General features: G+C 49.5%; 1 protein-coding gene across 1 annotated transcript; it reads left to right on the top strand.

Annotated features, from left to right (window-relative positions):
* Positions 1-137: 137 nt before the first annotated feature.
* Positions 138-12,611, top strand: syt11b (synaptotagmin XIb). Its single transcript, XM_037075633.1, has 4 exons — positions 138-448; positions 5,461-6,395; positions 8,731-8,851; positions 10,350-12,611. The coding sequence occupies exons 1-4, from the start codon at positions 415-417 to the stop codon at positions 10,658-10,660; spliced, it is 1,401 nt and encodes a 466-aa protein (XP_036931528.1). The 5' UTR covers positions 138-414; the 3' UTR covers positions 10,661-12,611.
* Positions 12,612-17,206: the final 4,595 nt, after the last annotated feature.

Here is a 17,206-nt window from a genome sequence, read left to right as displayed (position 1 = left end):
ACCTACACGAGGCCCTTCGTTGAGGCAGGGTCCACTTCATGTGCACAGTGAAGATAGAAGTCGTCCTGCTGATACGGCCCTGATCCTCCGGGAACCTGTCGGAGTGAGTCATCACCCCCACACACGATCTCTGAGCAGTCACTCAGCCTCATCGCGCGCTCCTCCGCGCAGCCTCCCTGCATCCTCGCGCGAGCATCACTACGCACCGAGCGGAGCAGCGACACCGATCCCGACACCGAGCGGACATCAGCGGGCGTATGAGGTCTCAGTCTCCCGAACCGGCGGCTCGTTTTCGGTGATTTCTCTCCGCGGCGCTTCTCTACGGATGTGAAGTAACTGGGCCGAGGTTCGTCGGGTTCGTCTCCATCAGTCTGCTGTTCTCCGTCAGGACCGCATCCTGCACAAAACCACAAAATGGCGGACATCATCGAGCTGGGACCCGCCTACGGTGAGCGAGGCCTGTTGTGTTCTGCTGCAGCACGTCCTCACACACACACACACACACACACACACACACACACACACACACACACACACTCCGTCCGTGCTGTCTGATCAGTGCTATTGATTAGAACTGGGCCGTCGATCGGCTGTCTGACAGTTAATGACGCGTCACCGGGCCGACACCTCGTCTTGATCCCGCTCGGCCCGGTTTGTGGATCTGCGTGGATCTGTCGGTACTGACTCGACGGGTCCACCGACACCAGTCAGACAGAATGGATGGATACATCACCAGTATCTCATCATCTGAACAGAACATGGCGGTGACGTCACTCAGCTGTGGTTCTGATCAACAGCAGCCCGACACGCGCGCGCTCGCGCTCCTCTGCCTCCCGTGGGCCTCGATGTGCGTGCGCGTGCCAGTCGGGGTGGGTATGGAGTGACGTCATGTCTATACCCGTCTTGTTAGGACACAGAAGCTCGAAGCTGCAGTCAGTCACTGTTATTATGAGGAGAATCGATTAATCGTCAGCTGATTGATTATCAAACAGGGCAGGTGGGCTCAGAGACACAACGATCCGTCCTGCTGTTAATGGACCTGCCCCAACAGAGACAGAACCAGAACATGTGTACCTCTCCAGTCCATCCATCATAGACGACCAATCAATCAAAGTGTTTCACAATAATCTCCAGTCTCTAAAAGAAATCATCTGGGTCTCTTTGAGTTCTGGACTGTTGTCATGCTGGACTCTGACAGACCCACTTATCATCAGCTGTAGGTCCATAATCCAAAAAACAAGGCCCGGTGGAGAGATGTGGCATGTGTCTGGACCGGGTCGGTCCAGGTGCCAGTCTGAGTCAGTCAGGGAGACAGTTCATGATTTTTGTTCCTGGATGTGAAAGACTGGAGATCACACATAGTCCACATCATTAAAACACCTGAAAGTCAAAGAGAATTATGAAATTATAGTTGAATTTGCAAATGTTTGTGTATGAATGTATGTAGTTCTTATCAGAGCTGCAGTGAAGGAACAGGCAGGTGTACAGGTGTCAGCTGCAGCTCATTAATGCAGCCAGTGTTGATCAGAATCACAATCAGATTCATCGCCAGGAATGATTTTACACCAACGAGGCGTTTGTCTTGGTGGGGAAGGTGCACACTTCAAACAGAGTGATGTTCATGTTCTCAGTAGAACATCTGCAGGACGCGTTCCTCTGGGCAGAGAAGGTGACGGGAACCTGACTCTTTGTTAACAACAGTGTCAAGACCGCTCTGACTTTAACAGTCAATAATCAATCATTAGAAAATATCAGACTGAGTGTCAGACTGCAGCATCCACCTGCTGGACCTGCTGCCACACATACTAAAATATGATAATAAGATACATGATCACAGCACCAGACTCCCTTAACAAATGTGTCAGTTTAGTGAGTTGTTGAGTTGGAGACACTTTATAAACTCTGTGAAACTCTGTCTCTGACTCATTCTGCATTATTTGGACCTTCTGGTTAATTCAGCAAATGTTCTACATGAACTTCTTTCTGTCTTTGAGTAGAAACATGGAGTCTGTTTGTCTCAGTGATGGACGGGTTTGTTTCATACAGAGCAGGAAGTGACATCACATCCAAAAGAGTTTGGATGCTGTGTTTCATCAGCTGATAACCGTGTCACAGATGTATCATGGGTAAATCAGGATCAGCAAATATAAATATCTGCTTTTTATTAACTCATTAATATGTGAGTCAGCCCAAAATATCAGTGCTGTTAGTTTATCCTGGATGTAGCTTTGTGTGTGTGTGTGTGTGTGTGCGTGTCTGTGTGTGTCTGTGTGTGTGTGTGTGTGTGTGCGTGTGTGTGTGTGTCTGTGTGTGTCTGTGTGTGTGTGTGTGTGTGTGTGTGTCTGTGTGTGTGTGTGTGTGTGTGTGTGTGTGTCTGTGTGTGTGTGTGTGTGTGTGTGTGTGTGTGTGTGTGTGTGTGTGTTGCTTGGCAGCGAGCTCAGCTGCTCTCAGCTCTTTCCAAAACATGACATCATGTGATGGAGTCTGAATGAGAGACGGCAACAACAGGAAGAAGGTTTCAGGATTTGTTTCAGACATTTGATTTGAAAATGAATGGTCAGCAGTTTCATCAGTGATGTAATTAATCAGTGTGTCATTTTATAATTAACTGTGAATTCAGCTTGACAGTGATTAAAGTGTAACAGATGTGATTAATGTGGACTACTGGAGTGAGTCCTGGGATCAGATGTCAGTGTGTCAGATGAGGTGGGGGGTCCCGTCTCCATGGTCACCAGAGTGACATCATCATCAGTGACTGTACGCAGGTGTCAAGGTGTTTGTGCACACTCGCCTGCAGCAGGTTGTTCTGTGTGTCTCTGTACGTGTTCACTGCAGAGACAGACTGGGTCGTGTTCTGGGATCATTCCCAGCAGAACCAGAGTGTTCAGAAACAGGATCATCAGCGAGTCCTCGTGGGACGGATCAGGACAACAATACTCCTCTGTCCACAGCAGACAAAGACCTCCACTGACTCCTCCTCCTGCTCCTCCTGCTCCTTCTCCTTCTCCTGCTCCTCCTCCTGCTCCTTCTCCTCCTCCTGCTCCTCCTCCTGCTCCTCCTCCTTCTCCTCCTCCTGCTCCCCCTGCTCCTCCTCCTGCTCCTCCTCCTGCTCCTCCTCCTGCTCCTCCCCCTGCACCTCCTCCTCCTCCTCCTGCCCCTCCTGCTCCTCCTCCTGCTCCTCCTCCTGCTCCTCCTCCTGGTCCTCCTCCTGCTCCTCCTGCTCCTCCTCCTGCTCCTCCCCCTGCTCCTTCTGCCCCTCCCCCTGCTCCTCCTGCTCCTCCTCCTGCTCCTCCTCCTTCTCCTCCTCCTGCTCCCCCTGCTCCTCCTCCTGCTCCTCCTCCTGCTCCTCCTCCTGCTCCTCCCCCTGCACCTCCTCCCCCTCCTCCTGCCCCTCCTGCTCCTCCTCCTGCTCCTCCTCATGCTCCTCCTCCTGCTCCTCCCCCTGCACCTCCTCCTCCTCCTCCTGCCCCTCCTCCTCCTCCTCCTCCTCCTGCCCCTCCTGCTCCTCCTCCTGCTCCTCCTCCTGTTCCTCCTCCTGCTCCTCCTGCTCCTCCTCCTGCTCCTCCTCCTGCTCCTCCTCCTGCTCCCCCTGCTCCTCCTGTTACTGTTTTTAACTCTGATGTCAGTGTGTGTCATGTGTATGTGTGTGTGTGTCTCTGTGTGTGTGTATGGTGTGTGTCTGTGTGTGTGTGTATGTGTGTGTGCGTCTCTGTGTGTGTGTGTCTCTGTGTATGTGTGTGTGTCTCTGTGTATGTGTGTGTGTCTCTGTGTGTGTGTGTGTGTGTGTGAGAGAGAGAGAGGAGGAGGCTAGTTGTTAATGATGCAGCCTCTCAGACGATCCAATCAAAGCTCACAGCTGCATCAGAGGCCGACATCAAACAGCAGCATCATCAGGATCAGTGTGACGAGCCGCAGGAGCAACACACCTGCGACAGGTGAACCTGTGTTCAGGTGTCACACGCAGAACAGGAAACATGAACTTGAGACCAGAGCTGCGACTGCTGACGAGGTGGAGGTGGTCTGAGAGACTGCTCCTACCCCTGCTCCTCCTCCTGCTCCTCCTCCTGCTCCTGCTCCTCCTCCTGCTCCTTCTCCTCCTCCTGCTCCTCCTCCTGCTCCCCCTGCTCCTCCTCCTGCTCCTCCTCCTGCTCCTCCCCCTGCACCTCCTCCCCCTCCTCCTGCCCCTCCTCCTTCTCCTCCTCCTGCTCCTCCTCCTTCTCCTCCCCCTGCTCCTCCTCCTCCTCCTCCTCCTCCTCCTCCTGCTCCTTCTCCTCCCCCTGCTCCTCCTCCTGCTCCTCCTCCTCCTCCTGCTCCTCCTCCTGCTCTCCTCCTGCTCTCCCCTGCTCCTCCTCCTGCTCCTCCTGCTGCTCCTCCTGCTCCTCCTCCTGCTCCTCCTGTTCCTCCTCCTGCTCCTCCCCTGCTCCTCCTCCTGTTCCTCCTCCTGCTCCTCCTGCTCCTCCTCCTGCTCCTCCCCCTGCTCCTTCTGCTCCTCCCCCTGCTCCTCCTGCTCCTCCCCCTGCTCCTCCTCCTCCTCCTCCTGTTCCTTCTCCTCCTCCTGCTCCTTCTCCTCCTCCTCCTCCTGCTCCTCCTCCAGGAGTGTGAGCTCCTGAAGGAGGAGACGGATCCTCGCGCTGTCTGCGCTTGATGATGTCATCATCCCTGGCCAGATCATCAGTACGGTTCTTAAAAACTTGCTCTGGCCTGAACTGCTCATCGGCAGCGTCCTCTAACAACTGGGAGCTGCTGCTGTGTCACGTGTCGTTCTCACAGCTTCAGCTCTGACGCAGTGCTGCAGGATTTTTCTCCCTAATAACACAATAAATAATCTGTATTAACGTGAACAGAGGTCATGTATTTATTTACATGAAGATCATAATGCACACTGACAAACATGTTTACAGAGGGTTTTAGTCCTGACACACTTTCATTCAGCTCTAAATTAAACCATTATTCATTATTGTTCCATCTGATCACCGCGGTCAGACTGCGTCCTGCGTCCACATGCTGTTGTTCTGTGTGTAACTCCGGCTGATCCTGCAGCTCGATCGTCAGCCAGGGCCGCGTCAGTCTGTCACTCAACAGTTCAAACAATACAAAATGAATATGGGGCCAATGTAGGTTTTGTATGAATAGATGAATATAAAGGAAGCTGCTGAGTTCAGACAACCACAGGATTGTGGGGGATGCTGTCATGTTGCATTATGGGAAATGTAGGGTCCAGTCAGGATCTGCGCCGCCCACGTGTCATCGTCCTCCATGTTTGTGTTTAACATCCGTCCTGTCACATGTGATGGAGGCTGGAGTGACATCATGATCAGCATTAAAGATCCCTTCATATTGATATTATTGATCGTTCTGTTTGGTGTCAGTTTAACACAAATCACATCTCACAGTTTGGTCTCTGACAGATGGTTTGATCTCTGTATGTCCTAACATGTCCTTTCTGTGTCTCCATCTCAGCCATGTCTCCGGTCCTGGCGGGCTTCCTGGGAGCTGGAGTTCTGGTTCTGGTCGTGGTGGTTCTGGTTCTGCTCTGGTCCTTCTGTCAGCGCCGTTACCTGCGCATCAGCGGGCGCTACAAGCTGCACGGGGACCGTTACTGTGACACTGAAGATCCCCCCTATAAGTTCATCCACATGCTGAAAGGCATCAGCATTTACCCAGAATCCCTCAGCAGCAGCAAGAGGATCGTACGGGGGATCCGGCGCGTGGACCGCTCTGACCGTGAAGGAGAGCGCGGCGGCGCGGCTGCAGCAGGGCGGGGCATGGTGCTGGTGGACGCAGAGAACAACATCCTTGACGTCCCAGGGCAGCTGCAGATGAGTCACCTCGTGCCCCCTGCCGGGTCAGGCCCCACCCACAGCCAGGCCCGGCTTGAACGGGCGCTGCCGGTCCGCGCCGACTACTGCTGCTTGGACAGCAGCTCCGCCAGCAGCAGCCAGACCAGCAGCAAGACGGTGTCCCCTTTCACTCCGGCTTCCTCTGAACCCGAGCCTGAGCCCAGCCTGGGCGCTATCAGCCTCACCGTCGACTACAACTTTCCCAAGAAGGCCCTGGTTGTGACCATTGTGGGGGCCCGGGGCCTCCCCGCCATGGACGAGCAGGCAGGCAGCTCGGACCCATACGTGAAGATGACCATCCTGCCTGAGAAGAAGCACCGCGTCAAGACCCGCGTGCTGAGGAAGACCCTGGACCCACTGTTCGACGAGACCTTCACCTTCTATGGTGTGGCCTACAGCTCTCTGCCCGAGCTCACCCTCCACTTCCTGGTCCTTAGTTTTGACCGCTTCGCCCGCGATGATGTCATCGGGGAGGCTGTGGTGCCTCTGAAGGGTGTGGACCCGAGCACGGGCCGAGTCCACCTGAGCCAGCAGATCACCAAGAGGAACATGCAGGTGAGTGAGAGGAGGAGAGGACGTAAAGGACACGTCTGTAGTTTTTAAGTCTTATTTTGTAGGATTGTCCATTGTTTGATTTCTGTCCACGGAGACATTAAAGCTGCAGTCTGGAGTTTTGAGAAAAAAGTGGATTTAGTCAGAACAGAAACCGCTCCCGTGTCAGTCCTTCTAAGCCCGTCCCAGAGAGTGCTGTGCACGAGCAGGCTTTATGGCTGCTGACCTGTAGCCATAAAGATTTAGGGCCCGAGCTGGTCTCGACCTGCGAGGTCCTTATTGTTTTTCAAATGACCACTTTTTCGTCCCATCACATTTTTCACTGCCTGAACATGCCCCAAAACTCACCAAACTTGGAATATACATCTCACCTGCTGGAAAATTTCATAATCTATTGCCGTCCTCAATTCCCACCACTAGGTGGCACTATAATTATGGAAAGTGCGTTTTGCCTTGGAACTCACATATAATATATGTCATATAGGCCACGGCCATTTCCGCCTATCAATTCTTCCTCAAATTTGCAAAATGTTGCAAATCTACTTTTTCAAACTCCTCCCAGGCAATTTCACCCATTTGTGAAACTTTGCGCACAGCAACTGTGAACCCTCCTGACAAAAAGTGTTTAAAATAATTTTGATATTCCAAACAATACTCAAGTTGTTAAATAACTTCCTGCAGATATCGTTCCAAACAGGACATGTTGTATATCTCCACATTGGTGTGTCTGAATGACATGAAACTCAGGTTACTGCTTCCCCATCAGCCCCTGAGCCTCTGTGCAAAAAGTTTAGGCGATGACCACAAAGTGGCGCTCTTTAAATTGAAGTATTTTATATCTCCACATCAGTTCATCAGATCAATACAAAATTCGGTACAATTGTTGCCAATTCCCTCCTGAGCATATCTGAATAAGGAGTTACCGATCCGACACTAGGTGGTGCTGTGGTGCCAGTTTAATTGAATATTTTGGCGCTGTGTCCGCACCATAACACTTATGGAAATGAAATTCATAGAGGTGCTACAGAATGGCCCCTGTAACTCACACACCAAAAATAACCAGCAGGTGGCACTACTTTCCAAACAAAAGCGTTTTTGGCCCATAACTCCTACATAATATCGCACATTGTTAAACCTTATATCTATGTGTTCCCTGAATTCAGCTGAATTGTGTGGTGTAGGCCACGCCCACTTTCACGGTAACTTTCCATTCGCAAAATCGCCACAAATGAAAAACGTACTTTTTCGAACTCCTTCTAGGCAATTATACCAATTTGCAGCAAACTTTGCATGAAGCATCTGTGGACCCTGATGAAAAAAATGATGAAAGAACAGCTGAAATACCTTCACTTCTGAGTGGACAGGCTTTCTCCACCAGAGGGCAGTGCTGCCTTGCTAATGGATACAGACCTTTGGCAGGAGGAGCAGGCCACCAAATTATAAAGGAACGGCTTCCTCAACGGAAGGTGCTGAATGAACCAGCCCGACGGCAGCATGCCCCGACACGCATGGACTGCGAGGGCCCGTTCATCGCTGCTTGCAGCTTCAATTATCCTTGTTTTCTCTCTGGCTCGGTCCAGGTCTTTGTTTTTACTCTGCATTTCTTCTTCAGGCTTCTTATTTCTTCTCTTTGACATGAGCAATGGTGGGGCATGTTTCTGCTCTGTTGTTGTTGTCTGTTCTCCTCCAGTGTTCACAGTTGAGTTTGAACGTATCTGACCAGGTGAGAGCAGACGCTGCACCTGTGCGGGGGAGGGGGGCTGCTGCAGTGTGTGCATGAGAGTGACTGACACTTCTCTGACACGCCCCTTGGCTCTGATTGGTTGTGTTGATCAGGGAGCGGTGGATTGTTGCAATTCAGATTACAGCCACTGGGTGGAGCCACAGACAGCTGACCTGTATCTGATTCTACTGTCACATCATGATGACAAGTTTAGCAAATATAACAAAAACTAGATATACAACTTTAATTAGTAATCAGGCTGATTATCTGTCCAACTTGTTCAAGCACCATCAGCTGCAGCAGTTTCTTCAACAGTGTTCTTTAGAAAGCGCACAGACTTTAAAATTGTTTCCCTTCAGACGTTCAGCGTCACCCAGCAGTCGGACGTTTCTTGTGGTTTGAGTCGATGACACAGTTTTGATATTCAGACCGTCATTCCTCTTCATCCACATCAAAAAAATATCCTGCTGCTGTCAGCGCTGCGTCTCTGTAGCACCGTGTTGATCTGTTTCCAGGTTTAGGTTGGATGTTTGGAGAACGTTAGAGAACAGGACCCTCTGTTGTCCTGCTGAGGTCACCGTGACATCATCTGTGATCTGTGTGTGTGTGTTTCAGTGTGAGAGTCGTGGCGAGCTGCTGGCGTCTCTGTCCTACCAGCCGGTGTCTCATCGTCTCAGCGTGGTCGTCCTGAAGGCTCGTCACCTCCCCAAGATGGACATCACCGGCCTGTCAGCAAGTGAGTACAGCTGCAGCAGGAGCAAAGGATTGTGGGAGATAATGTTGTTAAAAGTAAAACACTGAAACTACAGTCATTTTATGTTTGTGTGTTAACTGTATTGATCTGACAGCAGAACCAGGTGGAGCACAGAGACACACTGAGACAAGTGTGTTCTCTGACACTCTGTTCCTACAGGTGTCGTTGAAAAGGGTTAGGGTTAGGGCAGGTGAGGTCAGGTGAGGACAGGTGAGGGCAGGTGAGGACGGGTGAGGACGGGTGAGGTCAGGTGAGGACGGGTGAGGGCAGGTGAGGACGGGTGAGGGCAGGTGAGGTCAGGTGAGGGCATGTGAGGGCAGGTGAGGTCAGGTGAGGACAGGTGAGGGCAGGTGAGGACGGGTGAGGGCAGGTGAGGACGGGTGAGGTCAGGTGAGGACAGGTGAGGGCAGGTGAGGACGGGTGAGGGCAGGTGAGGACAGGTGAGGGCAGGTGAGGGCAGGTGAGGACAGGTGAGGACAGGTGAGGACAGGTGAGAGCAGGTGAGGGCAGGTGAGGACAGGTGAGAGCAGGTGAGGACAGGTGGGCGTGGCAGACAAACATGACACTATACAGAAGTGACTTTCTGATGTTGATCTTAACGGCTCGCAGAAAACTTCAACTTCTTTTGTTTTTGCAGCAGTCAGATGATTGATTGATTGATTGATTGATTGATGATCAGCAAGTAATCATCTTGGTTATTTGAAGCTGCTGGTGGTGTATGAAATAACCTGAATGTGTTTGAGTTTAAACGTCTGACGATGAAACTGTTTCAGGGATTAACTGACTAAATGATTGATGATGAGTTCAGTTCTGTTCAGAACTCGTTTGTTCTGTTCAGTACTGGTCCATGTTAACCCTCCGCGGTCGACAGAGTTAGGATGACAGTGCATTGAGACACGGCCTCAGTGAGTCTCAGTTTCAACCTATGTGGAGCTGCAGCCTTCAAACTACACAATTATGTTTTTAAATTGTGATTGGCCGTAAAACCGGATGATGAATAATAAATAGTGCAAGAAGAAACATTCGAAACAGGCTTTTCTCACGAAAGAGTGACGGTGACGGTGTGTATTGTGTAGTTAGTGCGTGTGAAATATAGGTATAAAAAAAACCTGAACATGTTTTTATATATATATATATATATATATATATATATCTATATATATATCTATATATCTTTTATCATGTTCACTAGTGTTTTAACACTCTGCCAACCGGCTGTTGATTCACTGGAGCGGTCTGAGTCTTTGCTGCAGAGACTTCTTCTGTGGTTCAGATGGACCAGATGCTGCGATGATGTCATTGTAGTGATGACAGAGAGACTAAAGTACCAAAGACCGGTACAGTCCAGTATCGGTACTGATCCAGATGGGATAATTAAAGGGATTTGATTTTGCTTGTAACAGATTTTTTGTTGTTCTGTTTTTTGTCAGTTTGATGTAAATGATCCGTCAGCCTGATGGTTTCATGATGTCATCCTCAGACCCCTACGTGAAGGTGAACGTCTTCTACGGCCGCAAGCGCATCGCCAAGAAAAAGACCCACGTGAAGAAGTGCACACTGAACCCGGTCTTCAACGAGTCCTTCATCTACGACATCCCGCCCGAGCTGCTGCCGGAGATCTCCGTCGAGTTCCTGGTGGTCGACTTTGACCGGACCACCAAGAACGAGGTTCTGGGCCGCCTGCTGCTCGGCCTGCACAGCCCCGCCCCCTCCGGAGCGTCCCACTGGAGGGAGGTCTGTGAAAACCCCCGTCGGCAGATCTCCAAATGGCACAACCTGAGCGAGTACTGAGGGAGGAGCAGAACACCAGCAGGCTGCTGGGACTCCACCAGTGAACAGCACTGGGAATAAGACTCAGTGTACAGCACACACACACATACATACACACCACACACACACACACACACACACACACACACACACACACACACACACACTCTCTTGTGATCATAGTTAAACTCTCTCTCTCTCTCTGTCTCTATTATCTCTTGACCACCGCGACGTCCTGCAGTTCTTACAAACAAAAGAAACATGAAGCTCATCTCGTCACGTCTCCTGGCTGTGTGTGTGTGTGTGTGTGTGTGTGTGTGTGTGTGTGTGTGTGTGACGACGGGGGGAAGGAATGCTACATGATGTAAAAAAGAAAAAAAAGATTCCCCTCATGCTGTTGTTGTCATGCAGCTCATCGCATGTCTGTCAAAGAGAAAAGAAAAAGAAAACTGCTGACATCACACCGACCGATCGACAGGAACGAAGAACAAGTCCGACTCACTAACACCGCTTCTAACTAAAGGCTCAGTATATCCAAGTATAAATACTCCTGTAGGACCAGTAAGACCCGGCTTCAGTCCTCCGCCACGTGACGACAGGTGTGGCTGGTTTCAGTCGGCAGCATGCTCCCTGCCTGCAGTCTGACGCTTCCTCTCGTTTAACATCGTTTGACTCGTCGCCGCTGCGGCAGAACGTACGTCTGATCCGCAGGAAGTGGACTGAACAACGTGCCGTCATACATCAGCTTCCTGCTTGGCACACTGAGAGACGATGTAAAATAATTGTTTGTAACATGAATGAGATTTAATTTACAAAATCCTGCAGACTCTCTGAAGGAAGCAGGAAGCAGCTGTGGTGGCTCGGGGTCGCTTCTCTGTGACATCACCAGGAAGTCCCTCCTCACATCTCACTGACGAGTTTCAGGCCAGTGAAGCTGAAAACAGATTAATTAGAAGGTCGAGATCTCAAGTGTCATGTGTCGGCTGTCCTCCATCTTACCTCTACACAGGTCAGATGTTAGCATGCTAACGTTAGCTGCACAACAGTGACACCTGCAGGTAGTGACCATAAGTATTCCATCTGATCTGTCAGGCAGAGCTAGTTGATGTTGTAACCATGTTAGCATGACGCTACATTGGAACTGACCAACAGCTGCTGACGCTGACGAGGTGATGTCATCCCCGTCCTCGTTAGTGCTGGCATGTTGTGACATCACAGACACGTCACTGACTGATGCTAAGCTAACTGTTTTCAGAGAGTTTCTGATCACAGGTCAGCAGCAGGACTTGTGTTCACATCCTGGAACACGTGAGGACGAGGATCACCTGACAGGTGTGTCTCAGGTGATGTCTTTAATACGTGCAGATGACCGGATGGTTAAATCCTGCGAGAGGTTCTGACCCGATGAGTCACCGCAGCGCTCCTCTGCTTCCTGTCGTTCTCACCCTGTGTGTTTCTGTCCTGAGCTGCTTCGTAAACCATTTCTTTGTCCCTGCAGAAATGATTTAATCCACCAGCTGGTGGCACCGGTCCGGTCCGGTCCGGTCTGCTCCGACTGTGATTGATTTGAGTGTTTTCTAAAGCCCAGTGGATGTTTGTCAAAGTGAAGTTGACACTGAGTATTTAGTTGATTATCAGTGACGACAGACTGTTGTGACCTCTGACCTCAGACTGAGTTTCATCATCAGCTCGCTAACATTCAGATTAATAACTGTAAACACTAGATTCACTTTGAGACAGCTGGTTATTAAAACATATTGATGACTCATTGATCTGATTGGATCTACTGTGTGGACTGACTGACTGTAGATTTGTACAGATATGAAGATGTTTGCTGGTTTCCTTCCTGTCTGACGTCCTCGGAGCTTTAGTGTGTTTGAGCGCCTCCTGCTGTAGACCTGGATGCTAACCTCTGTGTAAGGTTTGTTAACACTTTAATTGGACGTGCAAATAAAAACAAGTTAGCCATGAACGGCTCACCTGTCGCCTCATTTGTTCACCAGCTATCTACTGATCAAGTTTCCTGTCTGATCTCCTCACTTAACAAAACTGTTGATTTACTGCACAGCAGATATATAAATATTACCAGAGTTAGAAATGTTTCTGTTTCAAAATAACTTAGAGATAAAACTCCAACATACACACAGAAGTCTTGGATTTATCTCCATCAGAAGTGTTTTTCAGTCTCAAACATTCAGCATCTGGTGAGGACGAACAGGTGAGTCAGTCTGGAGTTTGATGACCTGCCACAGCAGCTGTTAGCTTAGCTACACACCTAGCTACAGCCAAGAGTATCTTCACGTTTCAAGGGCTGATACAAAATGGTACAAATACTTTGGAATGGGTCAAAGTGATGCCGGCAGCAGAACCAGAACCAGGACCGGGATTGAACTCAGCCTCTGAGAGAGACGGACTGAGGATTTCTTTGGACCGAACCAAAGGCAACCGGAGACAAACCAGAACTGCTCTGGTGACTCTGACTCAGTTGAAAGTCAAAAACTGTTTTCTCAGATTTTATCAGAATTTTGAGTCTTTCTGACTTTCAGGTCTAAATATTGACCATTTACACAAAAATGAGTTTTTCACAGAATTCAGAGTTTAAAACAAATTCTTGACTGTTTTCTCAGAACTTTTTTCCCTCTGAATTGAAAGTTTGCCTCAGAACCAAACATAAGCTGGAAACAGGTCCAGTGTGAGATGTCCCAATCAGAACCGCCTCCTCTGAGGTCATTACCAAGATGACCTCAATGTCATGTACAGTTCTGAGGATGAGGAGGATCAGTGCCTCCCTGGTCCACCAGGACCAGAACCTCTCACCATATTTATGTTGGTTTTACTCATCAGACACTTTTATTATGCAAACTACAATATCCAACTTCCAGTCATGTTGTTGTTGATCATTATGTTTCTGTTTCATCTCTATTTCTGTTTTTATCTTTAATCACTGTTAGTGTTGCTTGTTATTTGTTGCTTGTTCGGCTCCTCAGATCCAGAAGATTCCTTGTTCACTGTCACACAGGTGTGATACAGAGGTTTGTCCAGCAGGTGTCAGCAGGTGGACTGACTGCTGCAGCACAGTCTGGACTGCTTCCTGTGGAAGTCTCTGATGAAACCCACAGCAGGTCTGTCAGGTCGGGTCAGCACTCACACACACATTCACACATTCACATGTTCACACACACAAAAACACACATATTCACACAGTCCAAGCTATAACTGGCTAACTTCCTGTTTAGCGCCTGGCTAACTTCCTGTTTAGCACCTGGCTAACTTCCTGTTTAGCACCTGGCTAGCCTGAATAGAGATAGAATAATTTAATGGTGCAGCTCTTTTAGACTTTCTAAATGTTACTGGACCAGCATTGGACCAGTGGATCTCAGTAAACGGGTCATGTCTCGGGTTGCGAGAGCTTCTGTCACACAGACTGTTTGGGCCTCAGTGCATCACGTGATGATGTCATTACAGTGAGACTACTAACAGAACCGGGTTCAGAGCCTGGAGCCTGTTAGCTGCAGTTACCGGTGCCACCCCTGTGTGTTTGAATGAGTATGAATTTGACAGGAGGCCATTTCTTACATACTGCACCAAGACTGGGACCATCGTGAACCCACATCAACGTCAAAGTCGGGCTCCAGTCTCGTGTCACAATAACAGAATATATATGACGTATAAAATGACCAACAATGATCCAATGGACTGAATGTGGCGACGTGTTGATCAGAAGCCTCCTGAGGACGATCAGCTGACCGTCACATGTGAGGGAGGCTGAACTCGTCTGGACTTTCATTCTTCTTCTCTGCTGTGAGAGAAGCTGCAGCGTGAAGAAGTGATTTGAGCAGCGTCATGGTCGTTTCTGTCACATGAAGCGCTCGCACACTGAGGCCTTCATGTGGAGGACGCTGCGGTCTCCGTCCTCGGGCCTTTTAGGAGGAAAAACTCGCCGCTGTTCGCAATCTGTGGGCGTCTGCTAGGAAAACACTGACCTGGTACCGTGGACCGGTCCAGCCCCTGATCAAGATAGACGCGTAATTAACAGATTTAAAATCCACATTTAATGTGTTGACTCTGACTGTGTGACTGTTTCACCCATGATGCATTTCACTCCTCTGATGTTCACATGATCTGAGCTCCACTCTGCTGTGGAACCGTCGTTCTCAGAACTTGTGATTTAATAAGAGAATTTCCCCAGAATCAGCACCGCGTCTCAGAGATACAGAACAAGACTCCATACAGCTGGTGTTACTGTCTCCAGCTGAGAAATAGTTTTTGTCTGACTCATTTATTCCTCCATGTCGACTTTAGTCGCCCCTCAGTCACTAAAAAGAGTCTCAGTGTTTAATGACACAGATTTGATCGGCCGTATCGATAACGACAGTCTGAGTCTGCTCACAAGGAAACAGCAGAACCGTCCCGTCAGTGGGAACGCTGGTGCTGAACTGCAGACGAGTCACAGTCCTGTCTGTCCTCCAGGAGACGTTCAGGTACTGGTGACAGTAGAAGTTCTGATCCAGCTTGTTTCCTCCAGCACAGTAACAGAGTTCAGGCTCTGACATGGACTCAGAGTATCAGAGTAAAAAGTCTCCCTCTGAAGGACATTTGTGCTCAAAGCTAACTGAAGCTCACGTCATATTAATAGAATTCAAAGACTATTAAAGTTAAAGGTAGAATCAGTAGGATTTGTCCCAGCTGTTCCTGAACGCACCACAAAGACAGTTGATTGTTGAGTCTCATTCCCAGGACGTCAAATAGACACATGTTGGGTTGGTAAAGTGGGCCAGTCTCAGCCCGACGGTTTTGGGTTCTGATGACCCAGCTTGTGCTCCAGTGGGTGAAGAGAGTTGAACAGCAGGTATTGATCTGTGTGTATGTGTTCTGTTCACCTCAGTGTTGAGGGTTCTGACATCTTCCTGTGTGAACGTGATGTTACTGTCCGCAGCAGTAATGATTCTGTGCAGGATTCCACTTCCCTTGTCGCTGATTTCGACCCAGGTGTCCACATACCTGAACCAGCGGCTCGGACACCTTCCTGTGAAGGTCATCATCTCGGGGTTGGTCACTACTGGGACACTTGTAAACCCACAACCCAGTCGTGGTTCTGTCCATAGAAACCTTCACTGTACAGGAAGTGGGTGGTCATCAGACAGAGGTCCAGTAAGGCACAGATGTGACCTGGGATGAAGTTGGTTCTGCTGGACAGTGCTGTCCTGTGGCAGGTCCATCTCAACAGCCTCGAGAGGAGGAGTGGCCTCTGTGTCTGCCAGCCTGTTGGTTCTGATGGCTGATTCTGTCACTGTGATGAGATCTACCCGGTACCAAGTGATGTGTAGAGGACAGGAACATTTCAGGTTTGCTGGAGTGAGATCGTAAAAGTGGGTTGAACATTTGAACGTGAAGCAGCTGAGGACGAGCTGGTGCCCAACAACACAAACACTGAGGAGTCCAAACTGAGAGCACCGGAGCACACCAGAACCTTATCAGGACAACCACAGGAAGTAACTCAACAGGACACCTTACAAAATAAAACAGGACCTGTGAAGCTGCACTCAAACCTTCTGAGTCACTCTGATCACACTTCAACACACATATCTTTATCTTCTATCAGTCAACAACTGGATATCTGGAAGAAGCTGATCATAAATGACAAGTAAAGGATCAATAAGCTGTGTGATTGAACGTGTGTTGTCTGTCCGGCTGCACTCTTTGTGTGTCAGTCCATATATGACAGACTAGACGCTTCAAAACGGTCGTCAACAAGATGGGTGACATCACTCCAGTGCTCCAGCTGTGGACGAGGATCTGGACTGTTCTGGTCCTCCACATCTGACTGGACCGACACCAGTTTGATCCCAGTAAGAATCACAGTTTGAACTTTGTGGTTCCACAGGAAGCGTCGGTCATCAGTTCATCCATCGCTCGTCCTGCTCAATGACTTCATTCAGGCTCCATTAATCCGTTCGTCGCAGCGAACAAAAACAATCAGCCTGATTCAGATTCGTCCCCAGTGATGTCACACCCTGCTCCGTCCAATCAGGACGCTGGTTTTAAACACAAAAACTCTCCAGACTCCTGAGCAGCTGGTCATACGGTTCAGAGCCTTCATCACCATCTTCATCATCACTCAGTGCAGCAGCCTGATCATCACGTCGGACTCTCTGATGGGGTAAGAGCTCCGGCACCTGTGTGACTCTGACCTTCTGATCAATGTTTATCAATGAAATATAGATTTGTACAAGTGAAGAATCTGCAGATGTGACGTGTTGATCCTGAGCTTCTCTCGGAACATCAGGTCAGTTTGTGTGTTGGAAAAGTTTGAGCTTGTTTCTGTGAATCAGATCTTCAGCCTGATTCTTAAACCGTGTTTACAGCGTTTATTAGCACCAGATGTCAGATATTAAAACAGCAGTGACTCTGATTCCTGCTGCTGTCAGTCACGACTCACGGCGATCAAGAGATAACATTAATGTTTCCACTGAGCTCGACCCGTCCGACCCGAGTGTTCATGCCGTGCTGTAGGACCGACTCGTTCAACTGGTGGCCCGTTGACCCAGTGTGGCGCTTTACTACCTG

This window comes from Acanthopagrus latus, chromosome 17, assembly GCF_904848185.1.
Source record: "Acanthopagrus latus isolate v.2019 chromosome 17, fAcaLat1.1, whole genome shotgun sequence".
Taxonomy (NCBI): Eukaryota; Metazoa; Chordata; class Actinopteri; order Spariformes; family Sparidae; genus Acanthopagrus; species Acanthopagrus latus.
This window is presented reverse-complemented; position numbering and strand designations above follow the sequence as displayed.